The 25553-nt window shown below is 38.5% G+C and overlaps 1 protein-coding gene across 4 annotated transcripts in view; it reads right to left on the reverse strand.

Moving 5' to 3' along the window:
- Positions 1-709: 709 nt before the first annotated feature.
- The window catches only part of CUNH12orf54 (chromosome unknown C12orf54 homolog), a 38440-nt gene continuing 13596 nt past the window's right edge, over positions 710-25553 (reverse strand). For 3 of the 4 annotated variants that reach the window (XM_032876550.1, XM_032876551.1, XM_032876552.1), the window contains exons 5-9: positions 23023-23055; positions 20968-20992; positions 19293-19341; positions 1936-2106; positions 710-834 (exon numbers count right to left, since the gene is read on the reverse strand). In XM_032876550.1, coding sequence (XP_032732441.1) covers positions 2013-2106; positions 19293-19341; positions 20968-20992; positions 23023-23055 — 201 coding nt within the window. In that variant the 3' untranslated portion in view covers positions 710-834; positions 1936-2012. The remainder of the gene's footprint in view (positions 835-1935; positions 2107-19292; positions 19342-20967; positions 20993-23022; positions 23056-25553) is intronic. The other variant, XM_032876553.1, reaches the window with a different exon arrangement.

Consider the following 25553-nt stretch of genomic DNA (forward strand, 5'->3'; position numbering starts at 1 on the left):
GTTGGGTGTAGATCTTACTTTAAAAAAATCAAATTTTAACAAATACCAAGTCAATATCTAATAAGGTAATGGATTTTTGAAAAACATATTTTGTTGCTATAATGCATTCTTCTTATTATTTTATTGGTGTTATGATTAATTTTCACTCCTGGAGTTAAATTCTGTGTTGTATAGCTTTTAGTATGTTATGTTCAGTTGATTAGATTTTGTCTAGAAAGGAAAGAATTAAAAGCTCTACTTTCCCTGTCATGTAATATATACATTTTTATGTTCAAAGGTCACCATCTTTGATAAAATCCTAAATATTTCTTCCTTGTAGGAAATATTTTTGGATGAGATGGCTTTTTCACAGTCTGCAGAATAGCTGTATGTTGGACTTGTAGACTGTGAGAACATTTAGATCACGGGATAATAAAAATGAAAGAAGCCTTCAGTATTTTTCAGTTACACCTCATTATTTACAGGGAAGGAAACTGAGGCCCACAATGCAGAGTAACTTAGACAAAGTCAGAATGGGTTTGTGACTTTATAATCCATATCTTATCCTAATCTACAGTATTGTTTTATGAACCAAACTTGCACATCCAATCACTATATTCCACTACCCAGTAAGAATCAGTAAAGTAAATGTCTTTTATATCACATTTATTTTTATCAGTTGTTTGCTGGTTTCTTAGCTTGGCAGTTGTGATGTGCTTGTGTCTCATTCAGTTTCCAAGTTCCCAGGTGCAGCCATAGATCCTGGCATCTCTGCCCATGAATATCACTTTCTCTTCTGGGCAGTGGTGATGTCTGCCTAATAACTTCTCCTTTTCAGGCAACCAAAGCTGTGCCCTAGATGTCATAGTCACATGAATGAAAATGAAAGAAATTTGGTTCAGTAGGCAGGTGGCACTGCCATCATGACCCTATCCCCGGATATCCAACATCGAGTAAGGGAGGAGATATGCTGGTTGTATACCATCTTTCTATGTAGTGTTCACTCTTTGGTATCCTACATTGCTTCCTATGTTGTACTGAGAGAAAGGAAGCTCCCTGCCTTAAATTCTGAACCAAGTTGAATTTTGAATGATGACAGAGGTTTTGTAAATATATCTATTCTTTCAGAAAGCTGTAACTTTTTGCCAAAATATTGGAACATTTTGTGAATTTTGCTAATATATGGGGAATAAATATGGGATAAAGTATTTGAAAGGGGGCTGTTCAAGAACGTACACAGTTACTGTACTTAGACACATGCAGATGAGCCTGCTTTTCTTCATCACCCATCACTCAGACTCTGTCTTGAAAGGAATTCCCAGTAAGTCCTAGGTCAGGCCAAATAGAGAGTGTGGCTAGCTTAATATATGCCACAGGTGAGCATCTGAGACAGTCTTCTTTATATAATATTAGGTGTCAGATGAAACTAGAGAGTAGGGAACTTTGTCATATTCAAATGTCACTCAAGCAGTGCCTTTGAGCCCTCAATGGCAGCACACTCAAGTACTTTATTAATGAAAATATTGACAATGGAGTCTATTATGGACCTACTGTGTTTAACTCTTGAGTCTGAATTAAGCCCCCAAAGTAATTAAAGTGTCCAGAGCACTTTCTAGAAGGGAATAATGGGCCTGACATTTCTTAGTATGTTTTTAAAATTTCCTACATTTCCATCTCTTTATCCTATACTTGTCTCTCCATGTTTTTCCCTAGATAGGATCCATCCACACCCGATAAATTCTGACTCTTTGTATTGATCAAAGAGAACAAGAAACTGTGGCTTGATCCTGCCCTCAGCCTTCCACTCTCTTACTCCTTGTCCCATGTATTAGAGCACACCTGCTTGGTTTAGTGCTGCTCTGCCATGTTAGAGTGAGGACTCAGGAGGCCTGGTTTACTAACTGTAGAAGAATGGGCAGGATGGAGCTAATGGGAAAGGCCATGTTGGTAAAATACCTGGCAGAAGCAGAAGAGGCCTTCCTTTCTTGATTGTAGGGCTAGGGTCCAGGTCAGAAAGCTGATTGATCAGAGAACTATCTTCTTAAGTTGTGGGGGTGGACCCTCGATGGCTGTTCTCCAGTGCTTCTCAAATTTAGGACCATCCCAGAATCTGGAGGCCCAACACTTCTATACCAAATAAGAGAAGGTTGTGAATATATGATGAAGAAAGATCCCATCCTCCCCACCCTCTCTTCCCTGGCCTCCACTGTCCTTAAGGATTTATTATCACATTCCACCAAGAATGGGCATCTCTAGCTTTGGAACTTGCAAATCTCTGATGATCATGTGGCCCACAGGAAATAGCCTTTGCTGGGTCTTAGGAAATGGAGCATCATAGTTTATCAGAGCTTGGGTCTTCAACAGGAAAGTCAGGACAATTCTTCATGCTTGCCTCAGAGGAATATTAAAATTAAGTAAAATCTTAGGTCGAATATGTTTAAAGATTTATTTATTTGAGAGAGAGCGAGAGGGTGAGAAAGAGAGAGATGGTGTATGGGGAGGGGCAGAGGAAGAGGGAGAGAAGCAGACTCCACTAAGCACAGAGCTGGGCACAGAGCTTAATACCATGACCCTGAGATCATAACCTGAGCTGAAATCAAAAGTTGGATACCCAACCGAGTCACTCTGAATATGGTTTTGACAAAACTAAAGTGATCCTCATATGTAAACGTTTACAATAATTATATTTAAAATACATGTAATTAAGAAATTACCTGTCAGTTATTCCTTTCATGGTCTTAGCACTGATCAGTTTAAAGTATAATGACCTATCATTTTAAGAGGAATTGTTTTTATTTCCAACTTTATGGCCAGCTGTCTGAAAAAGGACCAAATGCTTCAAACGGGGATCAGGGAGGAAGTTCATTTTCATTTCCTGGTTCATGAAGGACCATATCTGAAACATATCAAACTGTTTTTAAAAAGATATCTATAGTCCTCTGAAGAACATGATGCTGCAATCCTTCTTGACTATCTAGTCCTCTTGTTTCTTAGCTGTCATTATTGGGAAGTTATTCCTAATGTCTAAATTAAATCTCTGGTATTATTGCCTCATCTTTTTTACTCCTAGACTTTTTGTTTTTTAATCATGTTAAGTGTAGTCTTTAATCCCCATCACCTATTTCACCCATCCCCCATCTACCTGCCCTCTGGTAACCTTAAGTTTTTTTTTTTTTTTTTAAGATTCTATTTATTTATTTGACAGAGAAAGATCACAAGTAAGCAGAGAGGCTGGCGGGGGGCGGGGGAAGCAGGCTCCACGCTGAGCAGAGAGCCCAATGCGGTGCTCGATCCCAGGACCCTGAGATCATGACCTGAGTTAAAGGCAGAAGCTTAACCCACTGAGCCACCCAGGCACCCCTAGCCTTCAGTTTTTTCCCCTATAGTTAAGAATCAGATTCTTGGTTTGTTTTTCTTTCTCTTTCTTTTTTCCTTTGCTTGTTTTGTTTCTTAAATTCCATACATGAGTGAAATCATATGGTATTTGTCTTTGACTTGTTTTGCTTGGTATTATACACTCTAGCTCTATTAATGTTGTTGCAAATTGCAAGATTTTATTCTTTTGATGGATTAATAATATTCCATTGTATATATGTACCACATCTTCTTTATCCAATCCTCAGTCGATAGACATTTGGGCTCTTTCTGTAATTTGGCTATTGTTGATAAAGCTGCTATAAACATCAGGAGCATGTGCCACTTTGAATCAGTATTTTTGTATCCTTTGGGTAATATCTACCAATGCTTTGCTGGATTGTAGGGTAGTTCTATTTTTAGCTTTTTGAGGAACCTCCTCCTTTTTTCCAGAGTGGCTGCACCAGTTTGCATCCCCACCAACAATGTAAGAGGGTTCCCCTTTGTCTGCATCCTCGCCAACACCTGTTGTTACCTGTGTTGTTGATTTTAGCCATTCTGATAGTTGTGAGTTGGTATCTCATTGTAGTTTTTTAAATTAATTTTAAAATTTAAAGTCAATTTAATTAACATATACTGTATTATTAGTTTCAGAGGTAGAATTTAGTGATTCTTCAGTGGCATACAACACCCAGTGCTCATTACTTCAAGTGCCCACCTTAATGCCCATCACCCTGTTATCCCATCCCCCTACTCACCTTCCCTCTAGTAACCCTCAGTTTGTTTTTTATAGTTAAATGTCTCATAGTTTGCCTCCCTCTCTGTTTTCATCTTGTTTTATTTTTCCTTCCTTTCCCCTATGTTCATCAGTTTTGTTTCTTAAATTCCACATATGAGCTAAATCATATGATATTTGTCTTTCTCTGACTAACTTATTTCACTTAACTAACTTATTTCACATACTGTCCACATGGTTGCAAATAGCAATGTTTCATTCTTTTGGTGGCTGAGTAATAATCTATTATATTTATGTACACCACATCTTTATTCATTCATCTATTGAAAGACATCTGAGCTCTTTCCATATTTTGGGTATTGTAGATATGGCTACTATAAATGTTGGGGTTCATTTGACCCTTTGATTCACTATGTTTTTTTTTTCTTTGGATAAATACCTAGTACTGCAGTTGCTGGATGTTAGATAGCTCTATTTTTTAACTTTTTGAGATATCTCCATACTGATTTCCAGAGTAGCTGAACCAGTTTGCATTCTCACTAACAGTGGTAAGAGTATTTCCCTTTCTCCACATCCTTGCCAACATCTGTTGTTTTTGAGTTGTTAACTTTAGAGCTTTTCCCCTAAGGTTAAGAACATGTCAGGGATGTCCACTCTCACCACTGTTGTTCAATATAGTACTGGAAGTCCTAACCTCAGCAATCAGACAACAAAAAGACATAAAAGACATCCACATAGGCCAAGAAAAAGTAAAATTTTCACTCTTTGTGGACTACATGATATTCTATGTAGAAAACCTAGGACTCCACCCAAAAATTGCTAGAACTGATATGGGAATTTAGCAAAGTCCCAGGCTATAAAATCAATACACTGAAGTCAGTTCCATTTCTATACACTAACAATGAGGCAGAACAAAGAGAAATTAAGGAAGCGATCCCATTAACAGTTGCAACAAAAATCCCAAGATACCTAGGAATAAACCTAACCAAAGAGGTAAAGGATCTGTACTCATCAAAGTTTTGATTTGTATTTCCTTGATGATGAGTGATGTTGAGCATCTTTTGATGGGTCTGTAAGGCATCTGTATGTCTTCTTTGAAGAAATGTCTGTTCATGTCTTCTGCCCATTTTTAAGTTGGATTATTTGGTTTTTGGATATTGAGTTGTGTATGTTCTGTATATATTTTAGATAGTAACCCTTTATCAGATATGTCATTTGCAGATATCTTCTCTCATTCTCTAAGTTGCCTTTTAGTTTTATTGTTTCCTTTTTGTGCAGAAACTTTTAATATTATTTATTTAATTGTGTTATGTTAGTCACAATAAAATACATTATTAGTTTTCGATGCAGTGAAACTTTTTTTTTAATGTACTTTTTTTTTTTAATTTCTTTTGAGAATAACAGTATTCATTGTTTTTGCACCACACCCAATGCTCCATGCAATATGTGCCTTCCTTAATACCCACCACCTGGCCCCCCAACCTCCCACCCCCCGCCCCTTCAAAACCCTCAGGTTGTTTTTCAGAGTCCATAGTCTCTCATGGTTCACCTCCCCTTCCAATTTACCCCAATGTTTATTGCAGTGAAACTTTTTATTTTGATGTAGTCATGATAGTTTATTTTTGCTTTTATTTTCCTTGCCTCAGGAGACATATCTAGAAAAATGTTGCTATGACCAATGTCAGAGAAGTTAGTGTCTTTGCTCTCTTCAAGGATTTTTATGGTTTTAGGTCTCACATTTAGATCTTTACTCCATTTTGGGGGCGCAAGCAGAAGGAGAGGAAGAGAGAGAATCTTAAGCAGGCTCCTTAGAATGGAGCCTGAAGTGGGCTCAATCTCCCAACCCTGAGATCATGACCTAAGCTGAAATAAAGAGTTGGGTGCTTAACTGACTGAGCCATCCATGTGCCCTATATGTCTTTAATTCATTTTCAGTTTATTTTTGTGTATGCTGACAGAAAGTGGTCCGTTTCATTCCTTTACATATAGCTGTCCAGTTTTCCCAACACCACTTGTTAAAGAGACTGTCTTTTTCCCATTGTATATTCATTCTTCCTTTATTGAAGGTTAATTGCTCATATAGCTGTGAGTTTATTTCTAGGTTTTCTATTCTATTTATCTATGTGTCTATTTTTGTTCCAGTACCATACTGTTTTGATTACTACAGCTTTGTAATTTAACTTGAAGTCTGGAATTGTGATGCTCCCAGCATTGATTTTCTTTTTCAAGGTTGCTTTGGCTATTTGGGGTCTTTTGTGGTTCCACAAATATTAGGATTGTTTGTTCTAGTTCTGTGAAAAATGCTGTTGGCAGTTTTTAAAAATTTTTTAATTTTTAAAAATTTTTTTTCAGTGTTCCAGAATTCATTGTTTATGTACCACACCCAGTGCTCCATGGAGTACATGCCCTCCATAATACCCACTACCAGGCTCACCCAACCCCCTAGCCTCCTCCCCTCCAAAACCCTAAATTTGTTTCCCAGAGTCCACAGTCTCTCATGGTTTGTCTCCCCCTCCAATTTTCCCCCATTTCACTTTTCCTCTCTTCTAATGTCCTCCATGTTATTCCTTATGCTCCACAATTAAGTGAAACCATATGATAATTGACTTTCATTGCTTGAATTTTTTCACTCAGCATAATCTCCTTCAGTCCCATCCATGTTGATGCAAAAACTGGGTATTCATCCTTACTGATGGAGGCATAATATTCCATTGTATATATGGACCATATCTTCTTTATCCATTCATCTGTTGAAGGGCATCTTGGCTCTTTCCACAGTTTGGTGATTGTGGCCATTGATGCTTGGAACATTTGGGTACATATGGCCCTTCTTTTCACTACATCTGTATCTTTGGGGTAAATACCCAGTAGTGCAATTGCAGGGTCATAGGGTAGCTCTATTTTTAATTTCTTAAGGAATCTCCACACTGTTTTCCAAAGTGGCTGCACCAGCTTGCATTCCCACCAACAGTGTAAGAGGGTTCCCCTTTCTCCACATCGTCTCCAGCACATGTTGTTTACTGTCTTGTTCATTTTGGCCATTCTAACTGGTATAATGTTGTTTTGATTTCAATCTCCCTGATGGCTAGTGTGATGAAGATTTTTTCATGTGTCTGTTGGCCATTTGTATGTCTTCTTTGGAGAAGTGGCTGTTCATGTCTTCTGCCCATTTTTTGACATGATTATTTGTTTTGTTTGTGTTGAGTTTGAGGAGTTCTTTATAGATCTTGGATATCAGCCCTTTGTCTATAGTGTCATTTGCGAATATCTTCTCCCATTCCATGGGTTGCCTCTTTGTTTTGTTGACTGATTCCTTTGCTCTGCAGAAGCTTTGATCTTGATGAAGTCCCAAAAGTTCATTTTTGCTTTTGTTTCCTTTGCCTTTGGAGACATATCTTGAAAGAAGTTGCTGTGGCCGATGTTGAATAGGTTACGGCCTATGTTGTCCTTTAGGATTCTGATGGATTTCTGCCTCACATTGAGGTCTTTTATCCATTTCTAGTTTATCTTTGTGTATGGTGTAAGAGACTGGTCGAGTTTTATTCTACACATAGCTGTCCAATTTTCATATCACCATTTATTGAAGAGACTGTCTTTTTTCCACTGGATATTTTTTCCTGCTTTGTTGAAGATTATTTGACCATAGAGTTGAGGGTCCATATCTGGGCTCTCTACTCTGTTCCACTGGTCTATGTATATGTTTTTGTGTCAGTACCATGCTGTCCTGGTGATCACAGCTTTGTAGTAACTTCAGTCCAAAACCTATGGGATACAGCAAAAGCGGTCCTAAGGGGGAAATACATAGCCATCCAAGCCACCCTCAAAAAAACTGAAAAATCCAGATTACACCAGCTGTCTTTACACCTTAAAGAACTGGAGAATCAACAACAAATTAAGCCAACCCCACACAAAAGAAGGGAAATAATCAAGATCAGATCAGAGATCAGTGAGATACAAACTAGGGATACAGTAGAACGCATCAACAAAACTAGAAGCTGTTTTTTTGAAAGAATCAATAAGATCAATAAACCATTGGCCAAACTAATCCAAAAGAAAAGAGAGAGGACCCAAATTAATAAAATTGTGAATGAAAAGGGAGAGATCATGACTAACACCAAGGAAATAGAAACAATAATCAGAAATTATTATCAACAGTTATATGCCAATAAGTTAAGCAACCTAGATGAAATGGATGCATTCCTAGAAACCTATAAGCTTCAAAAACTGAATCAGGAAGAAATTGACAACCTGAATAGACCAATACCTAGTAACGAGATTGAAGCAGTGATCAAAAACCTCCCAAAAAACAAGAGCCCAGGACCCGATGAATTCCCTGGGGAATTCTACTAAACTTCTCAAAGAAGAAATAATTCCTATTCTTTGGAAGCTGTTTCAAAAAATTGAAGAAGAAGGAAAACTTCCAGACTTTTATTATGAAACCAGCATTACCCTGATCCCCAAACCAAGCAAAGACCCCACCAAAAAGGAGAATTTCAGACCAAAATCCCTGATGAATATGGGTGCTAAGATTCTCAACAAGATCCTAGCTAATAGGATCCAACAGTACATGAAAAAGATTATCTACCATGACCAGGTGGGATTTATCCATGGGATACAAGGGTGGTTCAACATTTGCAAATTAATCAATGTGACAGAACAAATCAATAAGAGAAGAGAGAAGAACCACATGGTCTTCTCAATTGATGCAGAAAAAGCATTTGACAAGATACAACATCTGTTTCTGATTAAAACGCTTCAAAGTATAGGGATAGAGGGAACATTCCTCAACTTCATAAAATCTATCTATGAAAAACCCACAGCTAATCTTATCCTGTATGGGGAAAAGCTGACAGCCTTCCCTTTGAGATCAGTAACACAACAAGGATGCCCACTCTCACCACTCTTGTTCAACATAGTATTAGAAGTCCTAGCAACAGCAATCAGAGAACAAAGAGAAATAAAATGTATCCAAATTGGCAATGAAGAAGTCAAACTCTCTTCACAGATGACATGTTACTTTATATGGAAAACCAAAAAGACACCACCCCCAAACTACTAGAACTCATACAGCAATTCAGTAACGTGGCAGGATACAAAGTCAATGTACAGAAATCAGTTGTTTTCTTGTACACTAACAATGAAAATACGGAAAGGGAAATTAGAGAATTGATTCCATTTACTATAGCACCAAGAACCATAAGATACTTGGGAATAAAACTAACCAAAGAGGTAAAGGATCTGTACTCAAAGAACTATAGAACACTCATTAAAGAAATTGAAGAAGACACAAAAAGATGGAAGACTATTCCATGCTCATGGATTGGAAGAATAAACATTGTTAAAATGTCTATATTACCTAGAGCAATCTATACTTTCAATGCCATTCTGATCAAAATTCCACTCGCATTTTTCAAAGAGCTGGAGCAAACAATCCTAAATTATGTGTGGACCAAGAAGAGACACCGAATTGCTAAGGAAATGTTAAAAAAAAAACAAAAACTGGGGGCGTCACGTTGCCTGGTTTCAAGCTGTTGACGTTTTGATAGGCATTGCATTAAATGTGTAGATTAAATGTGTAGAATTTTAACAATATCCTTTCTTCTAACCCGTGAGCATGGAATGTCTTTTTGTTTCTGTGTGTCATCTTCAATTTCATCAGTGTTTTATAGTTTTCAGAGTGCAGGTTTTTCACCTCTTTGGTTAAGTTTATTTCCTAGATATTTTATTGTTTTTGGTGTAGTTGTAAAGGGGATTGTTTTCTTAATTTCTCTTTCTGCTGCTTCATTTTTAGTGTATAGGAATGCAACAGATTTTTTTGTACATTGATTTTATGTCCTGAGACTTTACTGAATTCATCTATCAGTTCCACTATATTTTGGTGGAGTCTTTACATTTTTTTCTATATAGTATCATGTCATCTGCAAATAGTGAAAAATTTAATTCTTCCTTAGCAATCTGGATGTCTTTTTTTTTATGTTTAATTGCTGTGGCTAGGACATCCAGTACTATGTTGAATAGAAGTAGTAAGAATGGATATTTTCATTTTGTTCTGATCTTATGGGAAAAGCTCTCAGTTTTAATCACCATTGAGTATTACGTTACTGTGGGCTTTTCATATAAAGATTTTATTATGTTGAGGTGTGTTCCCTCTAGACCTGCTTTGCAGAAGGTTTTTATCATGAGTGAATGTTATCCTTCATCAAATGCTTTTTCTGCATCTGTTGGATTGATAATAGGTTTTTTTATCCTTTCTTACTGATGTGATATATCACATTGTTTTGTGCAAGGATCAACCTTGCATCCTGGGAATAAATCCCACTGGATCATGGTGTATGATTTTTTTTAGTGTATGTTGGATCAGTTTGCTAATATTTTATTGAAGATTTTTGCATCTATATTCACAAGGGATGTTTGCCTGTATTTTCTTTTTTTGTGTGTGGTGTTTTCATCTGGTTTCAGTATCAGGGTGATACCTGCCTCTTGGAATGATTTTGGAAGTTTTCCTTACGCTCCTATTTTTTGGAATAGTTGAAGAATAGTTGAAGAACTCTTCTTTGAGTATTTGGTAGAATTTGCCTGTGAAGCCATCTGTTCCTAGAATTTTGTTTTAGGGGAGTTTTTTGATTACTGATTCAGTGTCGTTGCTGGTAATTGGTCTGTTCAAATTTTCTATTTTGTTTTGCTTTAGTTTTGGCAGGTTATGTGTTTCTAGGAATTTATCCATTTCTTCTAAGTTGTCCATTTTGTTGGTGTATAGGTTTCCATAATATCCTGTTACAATTGTTTGTATTTCTATGGTGTTTGTTATTTTTTCTCTTCTTTCATTAGTGATTTTGTTTATTTGGGTCCTCTTTTTTTGAGGAGCCTGGCTAGAGAGCTATCAATTTTGTTGATCTTTTCAAAGAATCAGCTCCTGGTTTCATTGATCTGTTCTATTGTATTTATTTGTTTGTTTTTTGTTTCTATATCATTTATTTCTCCTCTAATCTTTATTATTCCTTTTTATATGCTGGCTTTAGGTTTTCTTTGTTGTTCTTGCTCTAACTTCTTTAGGTGTAAGTTTTGGTTGTTTATTTGAGATTTTTCTTGCTTCTTGAGTTAGGCCTGTATTACTATGAACGTCCCTTCTAGAACTGCTTTTGCTTCATCCCAGAGGTTTCGGACTGTTGTGTTTTCATTTTCATTTGTTTCCATGTATTTTTGGATTTCTTTGATTTCTTGGTTTACCCATGGTCCCAGGGTCCTGGGATCGAGCCCCTCATCGGGCTCTCTGCTCAGCGGGAAGCCTGCTTCCTCCCTCCCTCCTCTCTCTCTGCCTGCTTCTCTGCCTACTTGTGATCTCTGTCAAGTAAATAAAATCTTAAAAAAAAAAAAGAACCACTGTCTTCTTGCTGATGTTCTGTTTGGATGATCTGTCCATCAATGTAAGTGGGGAGTTAGAGTCCCCTACTATCATTCTATTGTTATTATTTCCTTTATGTTTGTTATTAACTGTTTTATGTATTTGAGTGCACTCACGTTGGGTCTAAATATTTACAACTGTTGTATCTTCTTGTTGGATTGTCCTCTTTATTATTATATAGTGTCTTTCTTTGACTCTTGTTGCAGTCTTTGTTTTAATTATTTTTTATTTTTTATTATTTTTCCATTAAGTTGCCCCTTTTTATTTTATTTTATTTACTTTTCCTCTGGTGTAGGACTTTATTTATTTATTCATTCATTCATTTATTATTATGTTCAGTTAGCCAGCATATAGTACATCATTAGTTTTTTTTTTAAATAAATTTTATATATTTTTTAAACATATAATATATTTTTATCCCCAGGGGTACAGGTCTGTGAATCGCCAGGTTTACACATTTCACAGCACTCACCATAGCACATACCCTCCCCAATGTCCATAACCCCACCCCCCCCTCTCCCAACCCCCCTCCCCCCATCAACCCTCAGTTTGTTTTGTGAGATTAAGAATCACTTATGGCAGGGACGCCTGGGTGGCTCAGTTGGTTGAGCAGCTGCCTTCGGCTCAGGTCATGATTCCAGCGTCCTGGGATCGAGTCCCGCATCGGGTTCCTTGCTTGGCGGGGAGCCTGCTTCTCCCTCTGCCTCTGCCTGCCATTCTGTCTGCCTGTGCTCGCTCTCTCTCCCTCTCTCTCTGACAAATAAATAAATAAAATCTTAAAAAAAAAAAGTCACTTATGGTTTGTCTCCCTCCCAGTCCCATCTTGTTTCATTTATTCTTCTTCTACCCCCTTAACCCCCCATATTGCATCTCCTCTCCCTCATATCAGGGAGATCATATGATAATTGTCTTTCTCCGATTGGCTTACTTCGCTAAGCATGATACCCTCTAGTTCCATCCACGTTGTCGCAAATGGCAAGATTTCATTTCTTTTGATGGCTGCATAGTATTCCATTGTGTATATATACCACATCTTCTTTATCCATTTGTCTGTTGATGGACATCTAGGTTCTTTCCATAGTTTGGCTATTGTAGACATTGCTGCTATAGACATTCGGGTGCACGTGCCCCTTCGGATCACTACGTTTGTATCTTTAGGGTAAATACCCAGTAGTGCAATTGCTGGGTCATAGGGTAGTTCTATTTTCAACATTTTGAGGAACCAAGTCAAACTATCACTCTTTGCAGATGATATGATACTATATGTGGAAAACCCAAAAGACTCCACTCCAAACTGCTTGAACTTGTACAGGAATTCAGTAAAGTGTCAGGATATAAAATCAATGCACAGAAATCAGTTGCGTTTCTCTACACCAACAACAAGACAGAAGAAAGAGAAATTAAGGAGTCCATCCCATTTACAATTGCACCGAAAACTATAAGATACCTAGGAATAAACCTAACCAAAGAGCCTAAGAATCTATACTCAGAAAACTATAAAGTACTCATGAAAGAAATTGAGGAAGACACAAAGAAATGGAAAAATGTTCCATGCTCCTGGATTGGAAGAATAAATATTGTGAAAATGTCTATGCTACCTAAAGCAATCTACACATTTAATGCAATTCCTATCAAAGTACCATCCATTTTTTTCAAAGAAATGGAACATCATTAGTTTTTGATGTAGTGTTCAGTTATTCATTAGTTGCATATAACACCCATGCTCATCACAACACATGCCCTCCTTAATACCCATCACCCTCCTCCCTTCTGTAACCCTCAGTTTCCAAGAGTCCAGAGTCTCTCATGGTTTGTTTGTCTCTCTTACTTTTTCCCATTCAGTTTTCCCTCCTTTCCCCTGTGGTCCTTTGCACTATTCCTTGTTTTCCACATATGAGTGAAACCAACACCCAAAAAATAAATAATCTAGTCAAGAAATGGGCAGAAGACATGAACAAACAGTTTTCCAGAGAAGACATACAAATGGCTAACAGACACATGAAAAAATGTTCATCATCATTAGCCATCAGGGAAATACAAATCAAAACCACATGGAAATACCACCTTACACCAGTTAGAATGGCAAAAATTAACAGAACAGGCAAAAACAAGTATTGGGGAGGATGTGGAGAAAGGGATTCCTCTAACATTGTTGGTGGGAATATAGTATTTATTTTAAAGTCTAGTTTTTCTGATGTAAATGTTGCTACCTAGGCTTTCTTTTCACTTCCATTTGCATGATAAATATTTCTCCACCTCCTTACTTTTAATCTGCAGGTGTCTTTGATCTGAAATGAGTCTCTTGTAGGCAGATGATTTTTTAAAAAATTTTTATTTATTTTTTAAATTTCTTTTCAGTGTTCCAGGATTCACTGTTTATGTACCACACCCAGTGCTCCATGCAATACGTGCCCTCCATAATACCCTCCAACAGGCTCACCCAACCCCTTACCATCCACTCCTCCAAAACCCTCAGTTAGTTCCTCTGAGTCCCCAGTCTCTCATGGTTCATTTCCCCATCTAATTTCCTCCAACTCCCTTCTCGTTTCCATCTCCCCATGTCCTCTGTGTTATTCCTTATGCTTCACAAGTAGGTTAAACCATATGATAATTGACTCTCTCTGCTTGACTTACTTCACTCAGCATAATCTCCTCCGGTCCCATCCATGTTAATACAAAAGTTGGGTATTCATCCTTTCTGATGGAGGCATAATACTCCATTGTATATATGGAGCATATCTTCTTTATCCCTTCATCTGTTGAAGGGCATCTTGGTTCTTTCCACAGTTTGGCAACCGTGGCCATTGCTGCTATGAACATTGGGGTACAGATGGCCCTTCTTTTCACTACATCTGTATCTTTGGGATAAATACCCAGTAACACAATTGCAGGGTTGTAGGGAAGCTCTATTTTGACTTTCTTAAGGAATCTCCACACTGTTTTCCAAAGTGGCTGCATCAACTTGCATTCCCACCAGCAGTGTAAGAAGATTCCCCTTTCTCCACATCCTCTCCAACACTTGTTGTTTTCTGTCTTGTTAGTTTTGGCCATTCTAACAGATGATTTTTTTTTTTAAATCTACTCTGTCTTTGTATGTCTTTTCATTGGAGCATATAGTCCATTTACTTTCAATGTAATTATTGATAGATATGAATTTGTTGCCATTTTGTTACTTATTCTGTGGTTGTCTCTATAGATTTTCTCTGATCCTTCTCTTGTTTTCTTTCTTTTTTTTTTTTTTTTTGGCTTTCTGTAGTGATATACTTGGATTTCTTTCTCTTTATTCCTTGCATATATATTACTGGTTTTTGATTTGTGGTTACCATTAGATTTTTGTATAACATCTTTTGCATGTAGAAATCTATATTAAGTTGATGGTTGCTTAAGTTTGAAGCCATTCTCCCAGGGTCCTGGGATTGAGCCCCACATGGGGATCCTGCTCAGTGGAGAGCCTGCTTCTCCCTCTCCTTCTGCCCCTCCCCCTGCTTGTGTTTTCTTGCTCTCTCTCAAATTAATTAATTTTAAATTAAATAAAATATTTTAAAAGGAAGTTTGAACCCATTCTTTATGTCCCTCCCCCACCATATCTTAGGTATATTGTGTCATATTTTACATTCCTTTATTTTATGCATCCCTTGACTGATTTTTACAGAAATACTTATTTCACTGCTTTTGTGTTTTTTTTTTAATTTATTTTTTCTTTCTTTACTCTTTTATTGACATCTTACATTACAATGGCACATTTCTTACAACTAATGAAAGTACATCCATATAATAATGTTATATAAACCTCCCACTTAAGGAGTAGGGAGATATATTCTTCATTTTTTTAATTTTTTTTTATTTTCAGCATCACAGTATTCCTTGTTTTTGCACTACACCCAGTGCTCCATGCAATACGTGCCCTCTCTAATACCCACCACCTGGTTCCCCCAACCTCCCACCCCCCCACTGCTTCATACCCCTCAGATTGTTTTTCAGAGTCCATAGTCTCTCATGGTTCACCTCCCCTTCCAATTTCCCCCAACTCCCTTCTCCTCTCTAACTCTCCTTGTCCTCCATGCTATTTGTTATGCTCCACAAGTAAGTGAAACCATATGATAATGGACTCTCTCTGCTTGACTTATTTCACTCAGCATAATCTCTTCCAGTCCTGTCCATGTTGCTACAAAAGTTGGGTATTCATCCTTTCTGATGGAGGCATAATACTCCACAGTGTATATGGACCACATCTTCCTTATCCATTCGTCCGTTGAAGGGCATCTTGGTTCTTTCCACAGTTTGGCGACCGTGGCCATTGCTGCTATAAACATTGGTGTACAGATGGCCCTTCTTTTCACTACATCTATTTCTTTGGGGTAAATACCCAGTAGTGCAATGGCAGGGCCATAGGGAAGCTCTATTTTTAATTTCTTGAGGAATCTCCACACTGTTCTCCAAAGTGGCTGCACCAACTTGCATTCCCACCAACAGTGTAAGAGGGTTCCCCTTTCTCCACATCCCCTCCAACACATGTTGTTTCCTGTCTTGCTAATTTTGGCCATTCTAACTGGTGTAAGGTGATATCTCAATGTGGTTTTAATTTGAATCTCCATGATGGCTAGTGATGATGAACATTTTTTCATGTGTCTGATAGCCATTTGTATGTCTTCATTGGAGAAGTGTCTGTTCATATCTTCTGCCCATTTTTTATATGATTGTCTGTTTTGTGTGTGTTGAGTTTGAGGAATTCTTTATAGATCCTGGATATCAACCTTTTGTCTGTACTGTCATTTGCAAATATCGTCTCCCATTCCATGGGTTGCCTCTTTGTTTTGTTGACTGTTTCTTTTGCTGTGCAGAAGCTTTTGATATTGATGAAGTCCCAAAAGTTTATTTTCACTTTTGTTTTCTTTGCCTTTAGAGACATATCTTGAAGAAGTTGATGTGGCTGATATCGAAGAGGTTACTCCCTGTGTTCTCCTGTAGGATTCTGATGGATTCCTGTCTCATGTTGAGGTCTTTTATCCATTTCGAGCTTTTCTTTGTGTATGGTGTAAGAGAATGTAAGATACCTGGGAATAAACCTAACCAAAGAGGTAAAGGATCTATACTCGAGGAACTACAGAACACTTATGAAAGAAATTGAAGAAGACACAAAAAGATGGAAGACCATTCCATGCTCTTGGATCAGAAGAATAAACTTTGTTAAAATGTCTATACTGCCTAGAGCAATCTATACTTTTAATGCCATTCCTATCAAAATTCCACTGGTATTTTTCAAAGAGCTGGAGCAAATAATCCTAAAATTTGTATGGAATCAGAAGAGACCCCAAATTGCTAAGGAAATGTTGAAAAAGAAAAATAAAACTGGGGGCATCACATTACCTGATTTCAAGCTTTACTACAAAGCTGCGATCACCAAGACAGCATGGTACTGGCATAAAAACAGACACATAGACCAGTGGAACAGAGTAGAGAGCCCAGATATGGACCCTGGACTCTGTGGTCAAATAATCTTCAACAAAACAGGAAAAAATATATAGTGGAAAAAAGACAGTCTCTTCAATAAATGGTGCTGGGAAAATTTTACAGCTCTATGTAGAAGAATAAAACTCGACCATTCTCTTACTTTTTTCCATTTTAATTACCATTTGTCTTGGTGTGGATCTCTTTGGATTGAATGTTTCAGGGAGTCTCTGTGCTTCTGGGATCTAGATATCTGTTTCCTTTCCCAGGTTAGGGAAGTTTTCAGCTGCCGTTTCTTCAAAAAATTTCTACCCCTTTTTCTCCCTTCTTTTTCTGAGATCCCTATAATCTGAGGGTTATTATGCTTGATGGAGTCACTGAGTTCTCTAAGACTACTCTCAATTTGCATAATTTTCTTTGCTCTCCTTTGCTTAGTTAGGTTAATTTTCACTCTTCTGTCTTACAGGTCATGAATTTGTGTCTCTGCTCCATCTAGGCTGCTATTTATTCTGCCAAGTGTATTTTAAATTTCATTTATTGTTTTCTTGATCTCTCATTGGTTCTTTTAAAAAAAATCTTTGCTAAGAGTCTCATTGATGTCCTTCACTCTTTTCTCAAATCCAGTGAGTATCTTTATGATCATTACCCTATATATTTTTTTTAATCAGGCATATAACTTACATCTGTTTGAATCTCTTGCTGTGGTTTGGTCCTCTTCTTTCATTTTGGACTTATTTCTTAGTTTCCTTTTGTCTAACTCCTTGTGTCTGTTTCTATGTTAGGAAAGTCAGCTACTTCTCCTGATCTTAATGATAATAGCTCTATGAAGACGAGGACCTGAGTATCCTACAATGCAGTGTCCCATTTCCCCAGGGCTTGGCATTTCAGGGAATGTCTCCTATGTGTGTTGCATATGCTCTGCTGTTGAGTCTTGTCCTCTTTTCCCTTCAGTCTAGTTGTCTGCAGAGGCTGTCTTTGCTTATTGCGGGCAGTGTTTGGTTGCGAGCAGAGTTGGGGTGGGCGGGGGCGCGTGTTTTAACATGTCTGGTGATCTGCTTGTGAAATGAGACATGCCCTGTCAATGGAACTGAGGCCCCTCAAAGTGCATAGGTTGGGAGATGTGTTGCACTGGCCTTCTGGGGAAGGGGTCCTGGAGTGATGGGATTAATGGTAATGTGACTCAGAAAGTGGATCTGCTGAAGCTTGGGGTTAAGGAGGCTTGGTGAAAGCAAGTTAGGTAATCAGTATTGGCACCAGTGTGCTGGTTCCCACAGGTGGCTGTTTGTGCAGGGGAGGTGGGGGAGGGAAACAGAGCCTGATAACTCCTTTGTTTCTGAAGGGGGTTTCCATGTGATCTCTGTCTCTGTGGGCCATGCTCTGAGATGAAAAATTGCTCTCCCTCCCTTCTGCCCTGGCATTTTTCACACTGACGGTTCTACACTATTTCTGTACAGCCTGTTTGTCATGCTCTCCCTTTAATAACTCAGCTTCCTAACATCCTCTGGGCTCTCCCAGAGCCTAGAAGGCTGATTTTTAAAATTTCAGGTTTTAAGTCCTGCTGCTTTTGCCCCTCTTGCTTTCAAAGGCAAATGTTATGGGATTCATCCTCCCCATTCCTGGCTCCCTGGTGGTTTTTGCCCTTCTATGCAATACCAGCTCCCTCCCCACCTTGACAGTTATGGTTTGTGTCACCCCCAGACTCTGTCTTAACCCTTCCTACCTTCTTTGATGTGGCCTCTTCTCTACCTTTAGTTGTGGAGTTTGTCCTGCCAGTCTTCAGATTTATTTTCTGGGTTATTTATGTTAATATGAGTGTAATCTAGTTGAATTCATTGAACAAGGTGAGCTTAGGGTTCTCCTACTCTGCCATCTTCCCAGCCAACCAATCCTAGTGTGTGTGTGTGTGTGTGTGTATTTTTTAAAGAAATCAACATTTCCCAATGATGGGACCTTGTACTTCCACCAAATTTTTATTAATTTCCTTCTTCGAAGTTCTTCTAATTTTTTTATTCCTTTTTCATGACTTTTTTTTTCCTTATCTGACATTCTTTCTGTGTTCCCTTATTCCCTCAGCTGAAGATTCTGATACGAATCTCCCCATATCTATTATGGTGAGGTCCAGGACTGATCCTGAGAGTACAGGTATCTCTGAAGGGGCTGAGGATGGAGGAAGAAGCCCTGGTTCTGTAGTTCACCATTAGTTAAGAATGGTGCAGGGGGGTGGTCACCTCCTGCCCTTTTAGGAGAGTTGTATATTGGAAGTACAGGCTTCTGAAAGCTCAAGGCTCAGAGCCAGCTATATTCCAAGCCATTAATATCCATATCTTGGTAGTTGCCATCTCCTTTGGGGATTATCATAAGAGAGATACTTACCCAGTCCAGGATGTAGATGACCTGGGTGTCATGGAGCAGTTGCTCATCCCTGAGGTGGACACATGAAAGAGTCATTCTGTTAAAGGGGTCTAGAAATGTTTCCTTGAGAGCCCTGAGCCCTGCTCACATCCTTACTTAGGACTATAGCCAAGGAAGGAGAAGTTAGAACTTAAACTAAACTGAAAACTTACAGGCTGTCAGAGAGGCAGTTGCAGAATGTGGCACCAGACATCTGATCACTTGCAAACCATAGTGAATTATGGCCATCAGATCTGTTTAATCATAGCTGGACATTAGGAGTTAGCAAAATGTCTCAGTCCCAGGGCACTGCCACTGGGGCCCAGGTCCTTGATTTCTCACTTCCTGTCTCCTTTTTTGTTTGGAAAATAGACACAATGAGGCTAGAATTCTCATCCTATTCTGAATCCCCCCACCACCCCCACCCCACCATTTTAGGAAGCAGAAAACTAGTAGCAGCAACAGTTGGGATCATAAGTCAACATTTTTATATTCTAGGTTATCAGATGGTTATTCTCAAAGCCCTGCAGTGACTTCCTTGAAAGTCAGCCGTTCTTAGATAAATGAGAATATCCTTCAAGCTGAGGTAAGTTTGGCTCTTTTGGCCTATTGACCCTTAGGGATCAGCAGCCAAGAAAATATCCTCTGTATCTCATGATGGAGGCTACCTGGTCATAATTCTTTACATTCTGACGAATGGAGGTGATTAAACAGGCTTGGAGAAAGATTTGGGGGGGTTCTTTCTAGACTGGCTGTATTTAAAGATCCAAGAACTTTTGGCCTCTTATGAGCTCTCTTTTGGGGAGAGGCTAGAAAAGCATGGGGTAGTTTTAATTCCTGGAGAGACCTCTAGACTTGTTAGATTCCTCTTTTGATTTCCTCCTCCCTCTGATTCCTCTGATTCCTTCCTTGGCTCAGTTATTTATATCCTCAATACTGGTGAATGAATCAGCAGTTTTGGAATCACACTGTAACCTGTTAGAAATATAGAATCTCAGGTCCATGCTAGACCTACTGAATCAGAATCTACTTTTTAACAAGGTATACAGGTGATTTGTATACTTACACAAAATAATGAAGTTTGAAAAGCCCTGTTTTTTAAATTCCTTCTTGGGTGGATGAAGGAAGGTGTTCCAGATATGGCTTTTGTGCTGTAATTCTAGGCTTCTGGGTGTTTTGAACATTTTCCTTGAACACTGGAATTTGCATCTGGGCATTTGAGAACTATAACTTGACCACTCTGAATAAGCATTCTGTTCTGACCACCCCACTGTTTAGTCCCTATGCCAGCCCTGCTAAGCCCATAAAGGAGAATTGGGAAGCTGCTAACCTCTATGCTTGCTGTCTCTCCTCTACTGAAAAGAGCCATGTCTTACTGAGGGCTGAGAGTATCCTTAAGTCCTCAGCAGGCATCCCATGGGAGGAACCTGTCCAGGTAATTGGGTTGGACAGAGGAGAGACTAGCAGTACTCATGGGAGTTCAGGGAGAGCCATTGTTTCACTTGGCTGAAGGTGGCGGGGGAGAGCGGTGGGGCAAGAAAAGAGTACCTCAGCTCTAGCTTTTAGCCAAATGGAAGATGAGTCTTTGGGCTAAACTCCTCCTTTTCCCCTCCCACCACTATAGGCTTAATCAAAACTTGGAATACTGTTCTTTTACCTCGAATCCGAGCATCTTCCTGCAGCTGAAAAATAATGAGAATTCAGGGAGAGTCAGAGACTTAGAGGCTAGTCTCCTCTGAAAATTCGGTATAACAGCTGTACACTTGGTCAAACGTAGTGATGTTTATGTGGGAAATTATGGGCTTTTAGGGGATGGAATTAAATTCTAAGTTTCCTGAAAGCAGAACTTTTATTATTTGTGTGTCCTTCATACCAAACCACTTAACATAATACCCTGTATAGAGTATCTGCTCAATAAATGTTTATTGAATAATAAATAAATAGGATGAGAGGTGGCCTCTTTAGGGGGTGGGAGACACACAATTCATATGGTCATAATTGCTCATTTAGTGGTCTCTCCTCTTTTATTTTTTTCTGGCCTTTCTGCTCTCCCTTTTCTGGCCCCTTTACTCTCTGCATCTCCAGTGGTTCTCTGAGGAGAACCTTTTAATATCTCTGAAAGACCTTCAAAAAATCCTTCGTACCCATCCTAGAGTAAACAGCTGGTGATGATATACCCTTTGGGACCCCAGAGCAAACAGGAGTCTGGTAGATCATCTCTCTGCATAATAGTGCTCTAGGCATGGGTCCTAATCTTTATCTAATCAAAAAAGAAAGTACATTCTATCTTTCCCTGATATCTTTTGCTTGACATTATTCCCTCAGTATTTAAGTACAAAAATTGTTCTTAATAAGTCTGTGACTAGAGTGTCTGTTTTGGCTGTACCAGCCTGGAGGATCCTTGAGGGCAGGGATTTCTCTGGTGGACCCCATGAAGAAGCACAAGAAGAGAACTTCAGCATAGAGGACATCAGATGACTTTTAACTTCATATATAGGTCCTGAGAGGATGGAAGTAAACACACACAAGTCCCGCTTATAGACAGGCTTCCTCCTTTTACTAACTGAAATGCTATCTGGAGGAGATACAGTCCTCAGGGAACTAAATTTCTAAGTAGGGTGGAGGCACTCTGACCCTAAGGCTTGGGTAAAAATATCAAATTTCTGACCTCTAACCAGTGCCCCCTTTTACTTGCAGCCAGATGGAGGCAAAGACTGCTTTAATTTTCGTTAGAGTAAGTCCCAGCCATAGCAACAGAATACAAAGACATAGCTTCTTGGGACTATAGAATAGTTTCAGTTCTAAGGCCAAAAGTGGTTCAGATAGTGAATTAGAGGAAATTTATGTTCAGTGCCTTCTCAGTTAATTTATACATCACCTCTTGCCAACTAGGAAGAGAGAACTATTTCTAAGAGTTTTAAAATATAATTTTAATGAAACTGTGTCTTTAGTCAGAAAAACAAAGGTTAAGACATCTGTCTAAAAGTTTCCCATTTACTTTGGTTTTATAATATTAGTACTTGTTCTAAGCTATGTATTTACTTATATAAATAGTCACTGATGAGAAATTATGTAGAGAGTGCTTATTGTTCTCCACTGTACCAGGCAGAAAAAAAAGGTGGGAAGGTGGGAGAGCAGGCTTGGTAGGACTCAGATATATCAAGACCTTGAGCAAGCTAATATAATAACCCAGTGTCTGGGACAGGCCAATAATATAGTGCATGTTTGACCATATTTTAAAAATATTGATCAGTGTATAGAAAAAGACTGAAATCTGCATAGAGGAAGAGCAGAGGAGGAGGAATGTTTTTATTTAGCAAAGACATTTACTCTGGCCTCTAATTTGCACTTCCCTACAGTTAGTCGATGTACTTGCCCATTAAGGAAATTTACCATGTCAGTTGGGGACTCCTTCTAACTCAGTCACTTATCAGTGTTTTGTATAACTACACAGAGTATTCTTACTGAGAGAAGTTCTCGTAGATACAATTTTCTCTGTTATCATATTTCCACAAGGGGGTTGTTAAACCTCTTCTTCCCTTAGCTTCCTGAACTGACAAGTCAGTGCAACTCTATAAAGGGAGAAATCACTAGATAAAGGAATGAAACTAAAACCTTGATCAGGGTCAACATCACATTAGGGTATAGTAAAAATGGAAGCAAGGGAAAGTGATATGATCAGGGAATTTAGAGAATTGAATTTTAATCTCACCTCCTTTTGTATATCCCTAAAGGCCATTAACACCTGAAAAGAAGACACAAAAATTATGAAAAATTAATGTTCTAGGCTTTATTACAGAGGAATTTTATATATAGAATCTTCCAGCTATTAGGCTATAGGGTGTGAATGCCAAGATGACTATGGCTTCCTAGATTTAACAATAAATCCCACTGACTTCTACTCTACATATATTTCTGGGCTACCATTTCTCCATATGGTAGATGGGTAAAATGCAGGAAGTTATTTAAAGAAGACTGAGTTGTGAAAGGAATATAAATTAAACCCACTACTACATTGGTTTAATTGGTCCTTGTTCTGAAGCTAAGCATAGCTGTTAAAATCAACACATATTTGTATTTAAATTATAATACATAGGAGGACAACACCAAATATTGGTGAGGATACAGAACAGCTAGAACTCATACAATGTTGGAAGGTATATAGAATTGTATGATCATTTTGGGAAAAGCTCTGGCAGTTTTTGTAAAACTAAATATATAACTCCACTTGCACCAAGCTATGGATGGATATAATGACTGTTGGAAATCTGAGTTGCCTCATTTTGGGGAAAGGATGAGGACTTTGAGATAGATAGTTGTATCTTGTTTGGTGGAAGTAAAGATTTGTTTTTGTTGATACTCAGGAGTTTCAACATGTGTCTATGGATGCATATGGAAACTGAATAGTTGATGGGGTGGACTATGCCAGTTATCTGTATACTGCCTGTGTTCACTCTTTGTTGTATCACATTCATCCTTTTTAATATCATAGGTATCCAGTTATGTACTGGTTCCCAACAGGATGGTTTTCTGTTGCTTACATAAGCAACTCACCTTTAGCTAATACAGTAGTTGTAAAAACATGAAAAAGTTATCCTATTCATTTTATTTTATATTTTTATTTAAAAATTTTTTTATTATGTTAGTCACCATACAGTACATCATTAGTTTTTGAAGTAGTGTTCCATGATTCATTGTTTACATGCAGTATGTTCCCTCCTTCATACCTATTACTAGGCTAACCCCTCCCATCACCCCTCCCCTCTAAAACCCCCAGTTTGTTTCCTGAAGTCCATATCTCTCATGGTTCCTCTCCCACTCTGATTACCCCCCTTCATTTTTCCTTTCCTTCTCCTAATGTCCTCCATGCTCTTCCTTGTGTTCCACAAATAAGTGAAACCATATGATAATTGCCTTTCTCTAATTGACTTATTTCACTTAGCAAAATCTCCTTCAGTTCCATCCATGTTGATGCAAAAGTTGGGTATTCATCTTTTCTGATGGCTGAATAGTATTCCATTGTATATGGACCACATCTTCTTTATCCATTCATCTGTTGATGGACATCTCTGCTCTTTCCACAGTTTGGCTATTGTGGACATTGCTGCTATGAACACTGAGGTGCATGTGGCCCTTCTTTTCACTACATCTGTATCTTGGAGTAAATACCCAATAGTGCAATTACTGGGTTATAGGGTAGCTCTATTTTTAACTTTTTGAGGAAACTCCACACAGTTTTCTGAAGTGGCTGTACCAACTTGAATTCCCACCAACAGTGTAAGAGGTTCCCCTTTCTCCACAACCTCTCCAGCATTTGTTGCTTATTGCCTTGTTGATTTTTGCCATTCTAGCTGGTGTAAGGTGGTATCTCAGTGTAGTTTTGATTTGAATTTCTTTATGGCTAATGATGATGAGCATTTTTTCATGTGTCTGTTAGCTATTTGTATGTCTTCTTTTTTTTTTTTTAAAGATTTTATTTATTTTACAGACAGAGATCACAAGTAGCCAGAGAGGTGGCAGAGAGAGAGAGAGGGGGGGAAGGAGGCTCCCTGCTGAGCAGAGAGCCCGATGCGGGGCTCGATCCCAGGACCCTGAGATCATGACCTGAGCCGAAGGCAGAGGCTTAACCACTGAGCTACCCAGGTGCCTCTTGTATGTGTTCTTTGGAGAAGTGTCTGTTCATGTCTTCTGCCCTTTTTTTCACTTGATTGTTTTTTAGGTGTTGAGTTTGAGAAGTTCTTCAGAGATCTTAGATACCAGACCTTTATCTGTAGTGCCATCTGCAAATATCTTCTCCCATCCCATGAGTTGCCTCTTTGTTTTGTTGCCTGTTACCTTTGCTGTGAAGAAGCTTTTGATCTTGATGAAGTCCCAATAGTTCATTTTCACTTTTGTTTTCCTTGTCTTTGGAGATGTGTCTTGAAAGAAGTTGCTGTGGCTGATGTTGAAGAGGTTACTGCCTATGTTCTTCTCTAGGATTTTGATGGATTCCTGTCTCACATTTAAGTCTTTCATCCATTTAGAGTTTATCTTTGTGTTTGATGTAAGAGAATGGTCGAGTTTCATTATTCTGTATACAGCTGTCCAGTTTTCCCAGCATCCTTCATTGAAGAGACTGTCTTTTTTCTATTGGATATTTTTTCCTGCCTTGTTGTAGATTAGTTGACCATAGAGTTGCAGGTTCATATTTGGGCTCTCTTTACTGTTCCACTGATCTATGTGTCTGTTTTGTGCCAGTACCAT

The sequence above is a fragment of the Lontra canadensis genome, unplaced genomic scaffold, assembly GCF_010015895.1.
Source record: "Lontra canadensis isolate GAN:19392208 unplaced genomic scaffold, GSC_riverotter_1.0 scaffold59, whole genome shotgun sequence".
Classification (NCBI taxonomy): domain Eukaryota; kingdom Metazoa; phylum Chordata; class Mammalia; order Carnivora; family Mustelidae; genus Lontra; species Lontra canadensis.